General features: G+C 38.1%; 1 protein-coding gene across 1 annotated transcript in view; it reads right to left on the reverse strand.

Moving 5' to 3' along the window:
• LOC129681019 (cadherin-related family member 4-like) overlaps window positions 1–18,305 on the reverse strand; it is a 97,517-nt gene that overhangs the window by 51,218 nt on the left and 27,994 nt on the right. Inside the window, exons 9-12 of the mRNA XM_055612905.1 lie at window positions 16,897–16,988; window positions 5,961–6,073; window positions 5,124–5,269; window positions 3,571–3,751 (exon numbers count right to left, since the gene is read on the reverse strand). Of these exons, the coding sequence (XP_055468880.1) occupies window positions 3,571–3,751; window positions 5,124–5,269; window positions 5,961–6,073; window positions 16,897–16,988 (532 nt within the window). The remainder of the gene's footprint in view (window positions 1–3,570; window positions 3,752–5,123; window positions 5,270–5,960; window positions 6,074–16,896; window positions 16,989–18,305) is intronic.

Genomic DNA, 18,305 nt, shown 5'->3' on the forward strand with positions numbered 1-18,305 from the left:
CAACTAAGAAATCCGGAGAGTCAGAGACATAGTCTTCCTTAACAAGGAACACACCAATTAGTCACACAAATAGTCATCCCTAAAAAAGAACACACCAAGGGATCAGCCCTGAAAAACATAGATACAACTAATTTTATCTTGAATAAGTAGCTTGTATTTAGAAATATATTTGTACATAAATATAGGCATGTGATAACAATGAAAACAAATGAGGTCACGAATGTGAAAAAGAGCAAGGATTGAAGGGTTAGGTCCAAGGAAATGGGAGAAATGTTGTGATTATAAACCTCCAAATTAAAGAAAGCTAAAATAATCACCTTAGAATAAAAAAAATAATGAAATGAAAGATAGATTGTCTATTTTGCTAAGAGGAAGATTGTTCTAGAAAGCTGTTCTGTTATCAGGTTGAACACATCTGTCTTGTTAAGCATTTACCATTGATTTTTGTTGATGGCATTTAAATTACGTTCTTTAAGTTGGGGGAAAACACAGAGTGCTATGGTTATTTGTGCCACCGTACTCTGCATTGGCACCTCAGAATCTCTGCTTCCATCCTGCCATGCCCACAGGCCTCCAGCATCGGTCAATTATTCACATCTGGCAGATCATAAAGGTTGATTTTGAAACTCAGCAGAGCAGAGGTGTTAGCTTTATGTGGAGGCTTGCACTGTGTCCTGTTATTCTTAAGTAATCAAGACATTTATATGGAAGGTGTTCTTTTTTATTTTATTTTATTTTATTTTATTTTATCTTATTTTATTCAGTATTGTGTTTTTTTTTTTTTACTTTGGGGGAGATGAGGAGGAAGTAGCAAAAACAGTGTCTCTTTGGAGTCTTCCAAATGTAAGGGACTCCGAAGTATATGTACAAAGACTGGATGACATGGCCAGGAGAATAAAATGGAAGGTCCCCAAGATTCTTTTTTCCACCCATTTCTATGAATAAAATGGTAAGCTGTCGAACTGACTGATCTATGGTACCTGATAAATGCCAGTTGCTTTCTAGCTGGCTTTCCCCACAGGTTAGACATCATCATGTTTCTCTTCTGTGAAACTCACCTAGCAAACTAGAAATGCCATTACAATACAGGGCTTGAATAATACAGCGGGTGTGCTGTCTCCCCATCCTTCCAGCCACTAAGGCAGGAAGGTGCTGAGAGTAGGCTGTCCTGACTGGCTTCTCCGAGGGCTAGCTAGCCTGCCCTGGCAGATTCCACATGGAAGGCTATGGGCTGCAAGTCTCTAGTGCACAGTCCTCTCTTTTTGCGACGATGATTGAAGGGAAAGAAGTGCACAGGCATGCTGATTTCGCATGCTGTCTTCAGGATTTCAACAGCTTTGCTGTGCTTTATAGCTTGGAAATCCACATCATTTACAGCCATAACTTGGTCCTTTTCTTGAAGTATTGATCCATGTGCATCAGAGTCTGGAATCACCTTGGATATGAAGATGCCTAACTGGGACGTCTTTCCTCCTCGGATGTTAAATCCCAACTGAGCACCAAGAGGCTTTTCTTTTTTCAATTTCTTTTTTTTTATTATAATTTATTCACTTTGTATCCCAGCTGTAGCACCCTCCCTTGTAGCCTCCCAATCCTGCTGTCCCTCTTCTCCTCCCATGCCCTTACCCCAGTCCACTGAGAGGGGAGATCCTCTTCCCCTTCCATCTGACCTTAGCCTATCAGGTCTCATCAGGACTGGCTGCATTGTCTTCCTCTGTGGCCTGGTAAGGCTACCTTGCCCCTCAGGGGGAGGTGATCAAAGAGCCAGCCACTGATCTCATGTCAGGGACAGTACCTGTTCCCCTTACTAGGGAACCCACTTGGATACTGAGTTGCAATGGGCTACATCTGAGCAGGGGTTCTAGGTTATCTCCATGAATGGTCCTTGGTTGGAGTATCACTCTCAGAAAAGACCCCTGTGCCCAGATTTTTTGGTTCTGTGGTTTCCTTGTGGAGCTCCTGTCCCGTCCAGGTCTTACTGTCTCCCACTTCTTTCATAAGATTCCCTGCACTCTGCCCAAAGTTTGGCTATGAGTCTCAGCCTCTGCTTTGATACCCTGCTGGGTAGTCTTTCAGAGGCCCTCTGTGGTAGGCTCCTGTCCTGTTCCCTGTTTTCTCCCTCTTTATCCCGTCTGCCTTTTTGAAAGAGGATTGAGCATCTTACCCACGGTCCTCTTTTTTGTTTATCTTCTTTAGGTGTACAGATTTTAGTATGTTTAATCTATATTATATGTCTAATATCCACTTATAAGTGAGTATATACCATGTGTGTCTTTCTGCTTTTGGTAAGAGTCTTCTTCAGTGTGACAATTCGGTGTAGAAACTAGGTCAGCACATTGTTGTAGTCTTCATGGTACACTCTCTCATGAGGAGGAATCCATGCTGGAGGATTCTCATAGGCAGGCAGGAACACCAATGGGAAGCCGGTGTCTGTTTCTGGCCAAGCTGCCATCCTCTCACTCGCTGTACACACTCTGATTGACTGGCGTTTCCGGGATCAATTTGAATCTTGGCGCCTAAACGTTCAGCTGGAACAGAGCTCAAAGGGACGTTTAGTTTGGTGAGTGACAGAGCACTGCTTTCGCTCGGCTTCTGCCTTTCTAGCACTTGAGGGCTTTGGCGTGCAGTCGCTGTCTCCACTGGAGTTGCTAATTTCAGATACCTCTTCGCCCTGCTGTGTTGCTGCGACGGACAGACCTTTAGGCAGTGACCGTGTCTGAGAGTGACCAGAGACAGTGATTCCTCGAGGAGGGAAGCTGTGCTGCTGAGTTCTGAGTGGAAAGGGCCTTTCAAGGCTGCCAGCCTCCGGAGGCTCCTGGGAGAGCCAGCTTCACTGCCCGCTGACACCTGCTCGGCTAGTCCCATGAAAGAAGAGGTGAAGGGAATTTCTGTAAGAGTGGCACTGTGTTGCCCGGCCCCTGGTCTCTAAAGGGAATAGTGAGGGCGGTCAGACATGCCTTTCCTTTGTGCCCGCAGAGCCTCAGGCTGGTAATGAAGCCTAGAGAGCTTCAGGTGGGTATCATGGCTCTCTCCATGCTGGGGCTGACAGAAGCGAGGGGCGTGGTCTTTTTCCCTCCCCCTTTGCCTTGTCTCTTGCCTTTTGCAGGGGGGTGGTTGCAAGGTGTTAAAACATTGTTTGTGCTATCAAAGTGAAACTTTCCAGCATTCAGAACTGCTAATGGTTCAGCCTACAAGACTATTTACACTCCATTGTAAATAGTTGGCATTATTTTCTCTACTTGGTATTTGGATGTTGAGAATAGACATTTCTAACTTTCCCTTGGGTTTTCTGTGCACAGATGGAACATTCCTTATCTGTCATTATGCTGAATTTCCAGACATTCCAGATTTTGGAGCACTTCAGTCTGATTTTTATCCTTTGTGACAACAAATGAAGCAAGTCAACTTGTCCCAGGAAGTTGAAAAAAAAAAAAAAAAAGGCTGTTCATGTGTGAGAATAAAGAGAAGAATGAAAGAACCCTGCCTCTGTTCTAGGATAAGTGATGCCTACCTACTCATTTGTGTTAAGTTTTCTCAATCGAAGAACCATCGATTGCCAACATAACTTACACATAAATATCCTGTGAGCATCTCGGAGCGTTGTCATTTACATCCTGTAGAATCACTGTGAGTGTCCCCGTTGTTGAATGTGTTCGCCCATTGTCGTAAGCTCTAACATATAATACCCAAGATTTCGGGACGGTGTCATCTTCATAGTCTAGTGGATAGGCAACAGTGACTTCTCCAAAGTCTAAAAGGCAGGCAGATTAAGATGTGCTCACCAGGAAATCACAAACAAGTCATAACTGTGCACATGTGAGAAATGTGAGGTTGAATGTGTGACAGAAGGCAGAGCCTCCTGTGTTACACAGGTCTCCTCAGGGGAAAGTCATAGTAACTGCCACACACAGTGAAGCTTAGGCTGAATGTGAAACACTGAACACAGGAAAAGCAGGTAAAAAAATTAGGAGGTCTGGGGAAGGGTGGTGTTGGGATGGCATCTGTCAGAAAACAACCAGAAGTAAAGGGGATATTTTAGGTGGGAATGACTTTCTGAATATTTATATTGGGTCTGCGCTCTCGGAGCATTCAAGCTCTAAGTGTATGCACTGCTTTGCAACTATAGGTATATAAATAACTAATATACTGATATTCATCATTTTCATGCTGGTACATCCCCAGCAAGACTGCTTTTCTATCAGTTACCATTCCCTCACGTCTGCTCTCCTCTGTGGAGGCATTATTTTTCTGGACGTAAACTTTGTTAAAGATCAATTAATTTGCTTATGAGTGTGCAAAGCTTCAGTGAGGGTATGTACTAGTGAAGTGCATGTAAGTGCAAGATTCCTTGTGTGGAAATCTTTGTATTGAGATAGCGGGCAGTGCGCATATAATCTTACTCTCTCCATGTGTAAAAGGGTGTGCTCCCTCCTATAAGAGGGAGAACTATCTATCCCCTCCGTGTTTGAACTTTATGCCTAAATTATTAGAGGCACAGAACCCATTAATCCCTGAACATGTGTAATGTACTAAAAGTCACAAGTGTCATAACCAAACAGGCTGAACCCAAGTTTATCAGTGTCACGGGAATTCACGCTGTGTGTTTAGGATGGGGATTTGAGTAGCTCAGGGATAGTGCACTTGCTTAACATGACAAGGCCTCTGATCCCCTCCATGGTGATGGGAGAAAGGGACAAGAACTCTTCCCGAGGGCTATATTTTAGGTGGAGATTGGTCCAGTAAAATTTCAAACTGGCTTTTCTGTATGTAATGTTCTTACAAGAAGGTATAGCATAAAACGAAAATTCAGTTTATGATAACTAATATTCTGGTTTCCATGGGAAAATTAGTTTTTCAGAGAAAACTCATAAAACAAGTTTCCAGTGCAAACTTACACCTCTGAACTGTTGCAACGTCTGCCAGAGCAGACCAGCACTGAATACATGTCCATACCTCTAAAATGGAACGAAGGATTGCCATTTCCTCCATAAGAATATGTTAAGTGCTCTCTCACATATTTGAAATATCATTTCCTTTTAATACAACGACTTCAGAGCTTAATTTATGAACAAAATACTTTATAGTATGCTTTCTGAAGTGACTAACCGTAAAAATTATTATACCTTCATTTATAGCAAACTCTTTCTGTGGTCCTATAAACTCATAATGTACTGCATCTCCTATGTCTCTATCTGCTGCTGTGAACTTGGCCAACTTTGTTCCAACAGGCAGATTTTCATTAATATTTATAGGTGCATCTGGTCTGTATCTAAATGAAAAAGAAGAGGTTCAGTGTAAACAATTGTCTCTTTCTATCTCTGTCACAGCAAATATTTGAAATTTCATGTACTGCATCTTTTGTAAGAATTTACAGACTCTGAATGCAAATAAATTGTAAATATATATACACACATTAGCTATTGTTGATATATTTAAAATGAATTTCAACAATATTTTATCTGTTCTCTTTCTTTAGTCCTTAAACTGATTGAGAAATTATTATTATAGCACATAAGAAAATACTGCAAACACTTCACCAATGACTTTTTATTTTATGTATGTTTGACCACATATCCATGTCAAAATTACTTTTGTCCCAATTCTCTTGAGTGTCTACATTGATCTAATAATACAAACATATCAGTGTTCATTTTTTAACATTTTCTTATTAATTATAAATAGCAGAAAAATGAGAAATGTAATTTCATGAAAAAAATGGGTCATTTTCTCTGTAATTTCAAGAGCAAAATACAAATGGAGTTGATTTTGTTTAGTGCATGTGCAAAAAAACAAAGGAACAATGGTACCAAGCTGAAAAAACTTTGTTTTCTAGATCATTTTGAATATTACAAGAAATTTTGTAATGAAAATGATAGTAAAACACTGATATTTACCCTGCTATAAAAAAAGATCCAGTGATTTAAAAAAGCATTTAAATATTTAAATTAAGCATTGCTTACATCAGATCAGGACTCTCATCATTAACATTTTGAATGTTTATAGTAATGGTGCCAATGCATGACTCCAGAGACAAGCTGTCCCTATTTCTCACAGCAATTATAAACTGGAAAAGCTAAGAACAAAAGAAAGAAGGTTTTAAGTTTTTCACCTTGAGTGCTTAATACATACAATTTTCTTTTACATTAAAATTAATATTTTTACTTAAATTTTTATTTTTTATATTAGTTACAGTTTACTTACTTTGTATCCTAGCTGTAGCCCCCTCCCTCATTCCTTCCCAATCCCACCCTCCCTCCCTCATCTCCTCCCTGCCCCTCTCTAAGTCTACTGATAGAGGAGGTCCTCCTTCCCTTCCATCTGACCCTAGTTTATCAGGTCTCTTCAGGACTGGCTGCAATGTCCTCCTCTGTGGCCTAGCAAGGCTGTTCCTCCCTTGGGGTGGGAAAGGGTCAAAGAGCCAGCCATTGAGTTCATGTCAGAAACAGTGCCTGTTCCCCTTACTAGGGTACCCACTTGGATACTAAGATGCCATGGGCTCCATCCAAGCAGGAGTTTTAGGTTATATCCATGCATGGTCCTTGGTTGGAGAAACAGTCTCATAAAAGACCCCTGTTCCCAGATATATTTGGTCCTTGTGGTGCTCCTGTCCTCTCCAGATCATACTAACTCCCCCTTCTTTCATATGAATCCATGCACTCTGTCAAAGGTTTAGTTATGAGTCTTAGCATCTGCGTTGAGACGCTGCTAGGTAGAGTCTTTCAGAGACCCTCTGCGGTAGACTCCTGTCCTGTTTCTTGTTTTCTCCTACTTCCAATGTCCATCCCATTTGTCTTTCTAAGTGAGGATTGATCATCTTACTCAGGGTCCTCCTTCTTGTTTAGCTTCTTTGGGTGTACAGGTTTTAGTATGTTTATCATATCTTATAAGTCTTGTATCCACTTATAAGTGAGTATATACCATGTGTGTCTTTCTGCTTCTGAGATACCTCACTCAGGATGATCTTTTCTAGATCTCACCATTTGCCTGCAAATTTCACGATTTCCTCATTTTTGATTGCTAAGTAGTATTCCATTGTGTAAAAGTACCACAATTTCTGTATCCATTCCTCCATTGAGGGACATCTGGGTTGTTTCCAGGTTCTGGCTATTACAAATAAATCTGCTATGTGCATGGTTGAGCAAACGTCCTGTTGTGTACTTGAGCATCTTTTGGATATAAGCCTAGGAGTGGTAGAGCACCTACATTCATAAATCAAACATTATTAAAGCTTAAATAACACATCAATCCCAAGACCTTAATAGTGGGAGACTTCAACACCCGACTCTCATCAAGGGACAGATCATCTAGACAGAAGCCAAATAGGGAAATAAAGGCACTTACAGAGACCCTGAATCAAATGGACCTAATAGATGTCTACAGAACTTTTCACCCAAACTCAAAAGAGTATATATACATTCTTTTCAGCACCTAATGTAACCTTCTCCAATAAAGACCATATAGTTTGTCACAAAGCAAGCCTCAACAGATACAAGAAGATTGAAATAATCCCCTGTATTCTCTCTGAAAACCATAGACTAAAGCTGAACCTCAACAACAATGGAAATAGCAAAAAGCCTACACGCACATGGAAACTGAACAAATTGCTACTCAATGACAGCTGGCTTAAGGAAGAAATAAATAAAGAAGTTAAAGACTTCCTAGAATTCAATGAAAATGAAGGTACAATATACCCAAATTTATGGACACAATGAAAGCAGTGCTCAGAGGAAAATTCATAGCACTGAGAGCCTTCAAGAAAAAAATTGTAATATCTCATACAAGCAACTTAGTGGCCCAGCTGAAAACCCCAGAAAAAAAAAAAAAAAAAAAAAAAAAAAAAGAAGCAGATACACCCAAGAGGAGCAGAGTGCTGGAAATAATCAGACTCAGGGCTGAAATCAATAAATTAGAATCAAATAAAACTATTCAAAGAAATAGCTTGGAAACCAAGAGATGGTTCTTTGAGAAAATCAACAAGATAGAAAAACCCTTCGCCAAACTAAATAAAAGGCAGAGAGACACCACCCAAATCAGCCAAATCAGAAATGAAAAGGGGGACATAACTACAGACACTGAGGAAATCCAAACAATCATTAGGACTTACTTCAAAAGTCTATATGCCACAAAATTTGAAAATCTAAAGGAAATGGACAATTTTCTTGATAGATTACATCTACCAAAATTAAATCAAGATCAGGTAGAAAGACTAAATAGTCCTATATCCCACAAGGAAATAGAGGCAGTCATCACCAATCTCCCTTCCAAAAAAGCCCTGAGCCAGATGATTTCAGCACAAAATTCTACCAGACCTTCAAAGAAGTGCTAACTCCAATTCTCTCCAAACTATTCCAGAAAATATTTTTAAATGGAATAATAATAAAAAAAGGACTGGACACAGACATTTAATGTTTCTAATAACTTTAACATTTGTTGAAAGGATTTTCTGCTATTTTTATATGTGTATTACTGCAACAAATGTTACCTTCTAATTACTGTTGATTGAGTTTGTATTTTTAAATGTTACTTTATTATGTTGTAACAAAATATCCAAAATAAATGTATTGAAGTATAAAAAAATAGTAAATTAATTCTCATTATTTAGAGAAAAATCTGAAGCATATTGTACTTTTAGAAAATATTAGTAACTCATAGACTTATCAATTAAAAAATGACAAATTTCCTTAACTTTTGATTTCTAGCACAACCAAACAGTTGTGAAATACAGTATTACAAGATAATAGTAAGTTGATAAAGTCTGATTTTAGATTTTATTTATGTTAATTCTATAATCATTAGGATTAACTATGAATGCAAAGATCTATTAAAAATGCACTAAATTCCAATGAGAGCTTCCCATGGAAACCAGAATATTAGTTATCATTATCTGAATATTCATTTTATGTCATACATTCTTGTAAAGACATTACATACATGAAAGCCAGTTTGAAATTTTACTGAACCAATACCCATCTAAAATATAGTCCTCAGGAAGAGTGTTTGTTCCTTTTAACAGATGCAAGAAAATTGAAATAATCTATGGAGAGATGCTTGCTTGCCAGGCTGTTTTGTGATCTCTTAACAAAAAAAAAAAAAAAAGAAGAAACATTTTTTCACCCTGGCCTTTACCTTGAGACAGGGATAGATAGGATGTTTTGCCAAGTTCACTTCCTCTTGTTTGTGACAGTAGGCAGGATGTTTTTCCCAAGTTCACTCCCTTTCGTTTGTGTAAGAATCGCACAGACAGGAGGTTGAGGTAAAAAGTTTGACTTCTTCATGAACCCCTTCATTGTATCAAAGTGCTTTGCTCTGACTATAAAAAGGGACTGTGGAATAAACTGAGTGCCTAGTTTCTACTGGAGCCTTCTCAAACAGATCCTATGTGTAGTGTCTTGGTTTTTAAATTTTTCTCTCAATCCTCACTCCGCACTCAGAAACTGTTTGACTCTGCTGGGAGGCTCCAGCAATAACCCAACATGGATTAAGGTTGGAATGCAACATCAACAGAAACAGTGGAAAGCCTACAAACTCATGGAAACTGAACAACTCCCTACTCAATGATCACTGGGTCAGAGAGAAAATGAAGAAAGAAATGAAAGATTTTCTAGAATTCAATGAAAATGAAGGCACAACATACCCAAATTTATGGAATTCAATGAAAGCAGCACTAAGAGGAAAGTTCATAGCACTAAGTACTTTCATAAAGAAATTGAAGAGAATCCATATTAGCTAGCAACTTAACAGCACACATAAAAGGTCTAGAATAAAAAAGCAGACACACCAAAGAAGAGTTGAAAACAGAAAGTCATCAGACTTAGAGCTGAAATCAGTAAATTAGAAACAAAGGAAAAAATACAAAAAAATCAATAAAACCAAGAGCTGGTTCTTTGAGAAAATAAAAAAGATAGACAAAACCTTAGCCAAGCTAACTAAAAGGCAGAGGGAGAGTATCCAGATTAACAAAATGAGAAATGAAAAGGAAGACAAAACAACAGATACAAAGAAAATCTAAAAAGTCATTAGATTATACATCAAAAGCCTGTATTCCACAAAACTGGGAAATCTAAAAGAAATGGATTGTTTTCTTGATAGATTTCACTTACCAAGGTTAAATCAAGATCGGGTAAACAGTTTTAATTACCACCAAAAAAAAAAAAAAAAAAAAAAACAGATGCAGTCATCAAAAGTTTCCCAACCAAAAACAGCCAAGGGCCAGATAGTTTTAGCATAAAATTCTAACAGATAGTCAAAGAAGAGCTAATACCAATAATCCTCAAGCTGTTCCGCAAAATAGAAACAGAAGGAACATTACCAAACCCATTCTATGAAGCTGCAATCACCCTGATACCTATAGCACACAAAGTCTTAACAAAGAAAGACAGTTTCAGACCATTTTCACTCATGAACATTGATGCACAAATACTCAATAAAATACTCACAAACTGAATCCAAGAGTACATCAAAGATATCATCCACCATGATCAAGTAGGCTTCATCCCAAGAATACAGGGATGGTTCAACATATGAAAATCCATTAATATAATCCACCATATAAACAAGCTGGGGAAAAAAAAAAACTGATCATCTCGTTAGATACAGAAACAGACTTTGACAAAATACAACATAATAAATGCTATATACAGCAAGCTGATAGCTAACATCAAATTAAATGGAGAGAAATTCAAAGCAATTTCACTAAAATCAGGAAGAGGACAAGGCTGTCTACTCCATATATCTTCAATATAGTCCTTTAAATTCTAGCTAGAGCAATAAGACAACTAAAGGAGCTCAAGGGGATACAAATTACAAAGAAAGAAGTCATTATTCACAGATGATATGATAGTTGTTGGAAGGACCCTGCTATTTGATGTTGTACTTCTCTTAGTCCAAATAGCCATTCTGAGCTCGTCCTTAAGGTGCAGGCTTCCCTTTCCCTGTGTTAAAGAGAACAGCAGGGCCTCCTGTTCTCTGTCTGACTTCATCTCTAAAGTATCTTTAGACACAGATGCCCCTAACCACATTTGACATATGGCCTTTGACACAGCTTCCTGCTAGCTTTTCCCTCTATGTGCTACGTACTTTGTTTCCATTCATATTATAGGAGCTTACTTTTTAAGGCAAATCAATCATTCTTGAAGTGCCTAGTTTTAACCAATTATGTACGCCTCTCCTTGGATCCCCACCCACCCAGTTCCCAAGGGGTATATAGCTTTCGTTCTCCGGAATTAAAGTTGAACTCACTCCCTGAAGTGGATCCTGGGGTGTGTGATCCCTGTACAGTGCTTGCCAGCCATTCCAGGCATGCTCACTGTCTCCTGCTCCTCCTGATTTTATCGACTGGTGGGAGACAGTCCCCAGGCAGGAGGAGAACAACATGATAGTATCCATAAGTGACCACCAATATTCTACTAGAGAACTCCTACACCTGATAAGCACCTTCAGCAAAGTGGCTAGATACAAGAATATTTTTTAAAAAATGAGTAACCCTCCTGTATACAAATGACAAATGGGGTAAAAAATTTAAGGAAACTACACCCTTCACAATTGCCACAAATAAGATGAAGTATCTTGGTGTAATTCTAACCAAGCAAGTCAAAGACTGGTATGACAAAAACTTCAAGTCTATAAAGAAAGAAATTGAAGAGGATTTCAGAAGATGGAAAGATATCTTATGTTCATGGATTGGTAAGAGTAACAGAGTAAAAATGGCCATCTTACCAAAAGCAGTCTACAGAGTCAATGCAATCCCCATCAAAGTACCAATACTTTTTTTAAAGATCTTTAAAGAACAATTCCTATCTTCACATGTAAAACAAAAAACCCAAAATAACTAAAATAATCATATATAATAGAACTTCTGGAGGTATCTCCATCCCTAATTTTATGCTATACAGCATGACAATGGTAATGAAAACTGCATGGTCTGGCATAGAAATAGGCTAGTTGATCAATGGAATTGAATCAAAGGCCCAGAAATAAACCCACACACCTATAGACAACTGAATTTCAACAAAGGAGCTAAAATATACAATGGAAAGCATCTTCAATAAATGGTGCAGATATAACAGGATGTCTACAAGTAGAAAAATACAAACAGATCCATACTTATCTCCCTGAATAAAACTCAAGTCCAACTGGATAAAAGAGCTCAAAATAACACAGATACACTAAATCTTTTAGAAGAGAAAGTGTGGAAGAGCCTTGAACTCATTGGCACAGGATAAAACTTCCTGAACAGAATACCAACAGCAAAGGCTCTAAGATCAACAATTAATAAGTGGGACTTGAGACTGAAAAGCTTTTGTAAGGCCAAGGACACTGTCAAGTGTCTACAGATTGGAAAACGATCTTCATCAATGCCACATTGGACAAAGAGCTAATATCCAAAATGTATAAAAAACTCAAGAAATTAAAGACCAACAAAATAACCTAAATTAAAAAAAAATGGGACACAGAGATAAACGTAGAACTCTCAAGAGAGGAAGATGGAATGGCTAGGAAGCACTTAAAGAAATGCTCAGTGTTCTTAGCCATGACGGAAATGCAGATCAAAACCACTCTGAGATTCCAGCTTACAGCTATCAGAATGGCTAAGATCAAAACCTCAAGTGACAACACATTCTGGAGAGGATGTGGAGGAAGGGTGACACTCCTCTATTGCTAGTGGGAGTGCAAACTTGTATGACCACTTTGGAAATTAATCTGGTACTTGCTCATAAAAGTGGAAATAGCTCTTCCTCCTTCCTCAAGATACAGCTTTACCACTCCTGGGTATGTATCCAAAAGATGCTCTATCATACAACAAGGACACTTGCTCAAGCATGTACATGGCAGCTTTAGTCATAATAGCCAGAAACTGGAAACAACCCAGATGTCCCTCAACAGAAGAATGGATAAAGAAATTATGGCACATTTACTCAATAGAATACTAATCAGCTATTAAAAACAAAGAAGTCATGGAAATTGCAGGCAAATGGATGGAACTTGGAAAGATCATCCTCAGTGAAAGGACCCAAACCCAGATGCACGGTATGTACTCACTTATAAGTAGATTTTAGCCATATACTGTAGGATAAACGTACTACAATGCATACACCCAAAGAAGATAAGGAACAAGGAGGACCCAAGGAAGGATGCTTAAATCTCTCTCAGAAAAAGGTATAGAATAGACTGAGGTAATGGTTGAAGAGAGGGGACAAGGTAGGAGAGGAAACACAGAGAGATATGAGGTTGGAGATCAGACCTGGGGTGAGCGGGGGCGGCAGGACAAAAGGCCTACAGAGAAAAGAAAAACTGTGGGCGAGGTCATCTCTCTGACAAGCTTGAGCCCTAAATCAGTGTAGGCTCCTGGGGGAATATGAGAGGGACTCTAGCAGAGACTCCTAGTAGCAGGGGTCATAGAGACAACAAAGGACACCCTCGAAGTAGACTAGTCTCCTAGTGAAGGAAGAGGAACACAAACCCACCGACAAAAACTTTGACTCAAATTTACCCCGCATACAAGATGTGCAGGGATAAAGATAGAGCACATAATAGCAGAGACTGAGGGAAAGTCCAAACAATGCCTGGACTAACCCAAGACCCACCTCATGGGCGAGAACTAACTCTTCACACTTTTAATGATACTCTGCTATGCTTGTAGACAGGAGTCCAGCAGAGCTGTCCTCTGAGAGGTTTCACCCAGCAGTGCCTCTAAACACATGAAACACATGCTGAGACTTACAACCAAACATTGGGCATGGCGTAGGAGCCTGCAGGTGACAAGAACTTCACAAGAAGACCAACAGAGACAACTAACCAGGGCCCAGAGGGTCCTGCTGAGACTGAAGCACCAACCAAGGACCTTGCATGGGCTGGACGCAGGCTCCCTACAAAGTTGTAACTGAGAAGCACCTCAGGCCTCATGTGGGTCCACTAGTAAGGGGCTCTCTCTGGCATGGACTCTATTGCCAGCTTTTCAACTGCTCCCTCCCGAGGGATTGCCTTTTCAGGCCACAAGGAAGAGGACACACTCAGCCGTGAGTAGACTTGATGAGCTGGAGTAGATGGGAAATGGGGTTCCCATTTTCTGAGAAATAGGGAAGGGAGAGGGGGAGAGAGAGGGAGGGTGGAACTGGAACGTGAGGAGGGGCTATGACCAGGATGTAAAGTGAAACAAAACAAAACAAAACAAAACATAGCTTATAAAGAGAAAGAGTGAGAAAAAAAAAAAACAGAATTGGTAGGTAAGTCTTTAAATGTGCTTGGTGTTAATTTTGGGGAGTTGGTTGTTTGTCTTTTGTTTTTTGTTTGTTTACTTGTTTGTTTCTTTTTTGAGACAGGGTTACTCTGTGTAACATTGATTGTCCTGGAAATTACTTTGTAAGCACGAAAAGTTTACAGATGTCAAATATTTCCAATTTAATTTAAAAATTAATTCATCAATATCACTGTGAAGGAGGATTAGGGAAACTTTCAAGTTCCACAACACAAGAGACCCCTGTGCGGGACTGATGATGGAGAAGGAGAGAGAGTTCTATAAGAGGAAGGGCAAGGATCCTATAGATGTCTGACCCAGAGCCCCCAGCAGACTCTCAACGCTCGGTGCTCCAACCTAGGATTGGGTTTGTCTGCTCAAACCAAGTTTGTGTTTTCTTTTCTCTTTTTTTCTATCCCATCCTTAAGGCCCTCTAGCTGTATCTCTCACCCTCACATTCCTGGCATTTGTATCTTTTCCATTCGCCTGACACCTTTACAGAAGAATTGGCCTTCTTTCTCTTTTTGTCCATCCTACAAAATGTGCTAGATGGTACACATAGATAACCACCCTTCATCCCAAGACGCCTGTAACAAAAGCATCAAGTGTTCTTCTCAGTATGTTTAAATTTTTTTTCTGTCGACCTAGATGAATTAAATGACTTTTTGTGCTTTGTTTCAATTTAAGCACATTACAGCTACTTTGATTAAATGGATAAAGTGAAGGCATTCATTATTTTAAAGTGCTGATTGTTCTCACCTTAGGATCTGTTTCATAATCCAGAAGAGGTTCCCTGGTTTTAGAAATGACACCACTATGCGAATCCAAAGCAAAGTAGGCAGTGGCATTGGTTGAAGAATTTAATATTAAAAACTGGAACAAAACCCACAAACATGGCTGATATATTATTGTAAATGCATGAATTTTGAACTGACATTTTTTTTTGATGTGATTATTTGGCAAAAGCTACTCTCAGCTTCATTTTGTGAAGACAGTACCCATAAATAAAATTTGAACTTGCTTTCATATCCTGACTTCAAAAACAATGCAAACATTCCTTCACATTTTCAGCTGTACTTTTCTCATATTTTGTTTTGTACCAAAGTTCCAGGGTGTTTTGGTAAAGAGTTGTCATTGTTTTCACCATTAGTTTACTTTCAAGTGTTACACAGACAGATTTTTTTAATATAAAACCCATTCCCTCTTGTACACTGAAGACATGTATCCAAAGAGAGACACACACAATCTATTTGAAAGAAAGCATTCAATCTCGTACCAGTATTGATTTTAGGCATGAAAAAATTAAAATAATGCTTTAAATTAATAGGTTTTTTTTTATGAGCAATGACATAGTATTCTCCATTGTTATTGTCCACACTTATAACAGGATAATGGGACCAGGCTTAAGATAAATATTGTAGGGCATAAAAAAATTATTAAGAGGCTAAACTGTAAAAAAGAGAAAAAAAATACATCTTAATTTTGGTTCAAAGAAATAACAAAACCTGGGAAGTGTGATGATTAAATCTTGGGGAGAGATATGGCAGCAATGCTCATGGACATATTGATTTACTTTACTTGGCTGTTTCTGAACACTGAAAGCTGTCTTACTTTAGATTAGAACTCACTAAACATTTTTATGGAAAAAATATTTATTTCTTCTCTTATTATGATGATTTAGATTTGCTAAAAATTATTACTTGCAAAACCTTTCTTCTCTCTATAATTTAATGACTTATGATTCAAACATTATAATCATTTTATTTACAGAAAATATACATGTTTACACTTACTTACAAAATATACATACATACATAAATGGATATCCCCACAACCCCAAGTACACTAGCTTATGCTCTTACTGTCTCTCCTCCACCAATACAATACACTCTCACAAACGGGATTTTTGAGTCCAAGAAGGAATTATATTTTTCTGTGTGGTTTCCTCAGATTATAAAGACTAAGGTCTCCTGAAAGAATCCTCTCAAACTTTAGCATTAGTCATATTCCCAAGTTTATAAGCATGAGCAACTAGAAAAATCTTGCCCATTCCCTCAAGAAATTGGTTAAACCATTAAAATTAGGAAAGACTATCCCAATATATTAATGATTTATTATACTATCAAAAACTGTATTTGTTTCTTTGAAATATAATTAGATTATGAGTTGTGGTGCACCATAAAAATTTTGAGAAAACAGTGATAAATTTCTTCCTTCCCCCATTAAATTGTAACTATTTCATCATCTTTTACTTATTAATTCTTGATTATCTACAAATTATTGCTGAAACCAAAATAATATGAAGCTCTAAAACATCCTTTACGTAAATTCAGGATCTAATAAAATATGAATGAAATAAAATAAGTGAAAAAACATTCTAGAATGCATAAGCATCATCAGATAAATGGGAGCAATGGGACACTTCTCTTGAGTGTTTTCAGAGCATTTTTGGTCTATGACTTCCATTGTCTGTCTTAACACTTTAATCTTGCTATTATATTCTAAAGGTTTAATTTCCTCTCTCACTTCAGTAAGCCTCGTAAGACACAAAGACTAGCTCAATTAAAACCTGAGGGAAAAAAAATTTGCTCATTGAAAATTAAGTAATGAATTCTAACTTTTTAAATATTGGGGAAAAACTTAAACTATAATGATAGACTTACTTCAACCTCTTGTCCAAGATCTGGATCTCTTGAAAGAATTGCGTATATAAAAGCAGATGAAGGGGTATTTTCGGCAACAGACACTGACACACCTACACAATCACATAAGTCATTAACAGTAATTAAATGATACATCCCTCTTGCTTCATCTGGCTGGTGTAAGTCATCGAGCTGTAAAAGTCTCTATTGAGTAATTTCCTTAAGAATACTTGTTCTAGAAAACACTACAAATGTTTACTCACATGAAAATCAATGTTGATCTTTTACTTTAAGTTTATTTACATCTTGGGGTGGAAGCATATTCATGTTTACTGGTCCAGTTGCCCACACAAGCACATGAGAGGGCAAGAGATTGATGTTGATGTCTTATTCAATCATTGCTTTACCTTAATATTTGAGACAAATTTTCTTATTTAACGGGACTTCTCACTTTCAGCTATACTCCCTGGTCAGTGAGCCCTTGGGATTTTATTTCATCTTTCCAGTAAATGGGTTTAGTGATAGGCATTGTTATACAGAACTTTTGTGCATGTGCTGGGGAAATACCCAAGGTTACCATACATGCACACCCAGGGCTTAGACACTGAGCCAACCTGCTGTACCCTATTTACACAGAAGGGCATGAACCCTATTTACATAGAAGGACATGAGATTTAACTAAGCTTTCCATGCTGATCTCCAAGGAATGAACTGAAGAAAACCTCCCTTAACTTCCCAAATAGGTAGGACTCTAACCTGAAATCATCCAGCCCAGATAATTGCTTTTAAATTTTGATATTTAAAAAAAATCAACACAATTCAGGGTTTTTTTTTTAATTTAAATATTTGGTTGATGTGAGGAATGAGAGGTAACTGCTCAGTGTCTGCAACATCAATAGTTACAAGAACATTTTCATTTAGATTCACATGTGCAAGAATATTGAATTTTTATTCTTTTCCACAGCAATGTATAAAAATGTATGCAAACAGTGAAGTAAAGAAAACTGTATTATCACACAGTTAGTACAATTAATTAGTACTACATCCTCATTCTTATTTGTACAACAGAGATAAAATACATTTCAACATTAGTGTGGTTCTGGGAAGTAAGTATAATATGTTCATATCTCACACATCTGAACAAATGCTACTCTTTGCAAACACAGAACTTTATTTTCATTCTGGTGTAATCAAGTGTGATTCTGTCTCATTCCAAAATAAAATAAGACAGATGCACACATGGGTATGTGAAGCATTGAGAGTTTCTTCATCTGATGAAAAACTGATTCATCTTTAACAACATGTGATACATTCATGACTTCATGCATATGCATGTCACCCCCCCCCCACACACACACACACACAAACATGAAAATAAGGAACAAATAGGAAATACATGGAGAGGAAAAAATGCAGAGGAATGCAGAATT

This window comes from Psammomys obesus, unplaced genomic scaffold (genome assembly GCF_907164565.1).
Source record: "Psammomys obesus unplaced genomic scaffold, mPsaObe1.curated_primary_1811, whole genome shotgun sequence".
Lineage (NCBI taxonomy): Eukaryota > Metazoa > Chordata > Mammalia > Rodentia > Muridae > Psammomys > Psammomys obesus.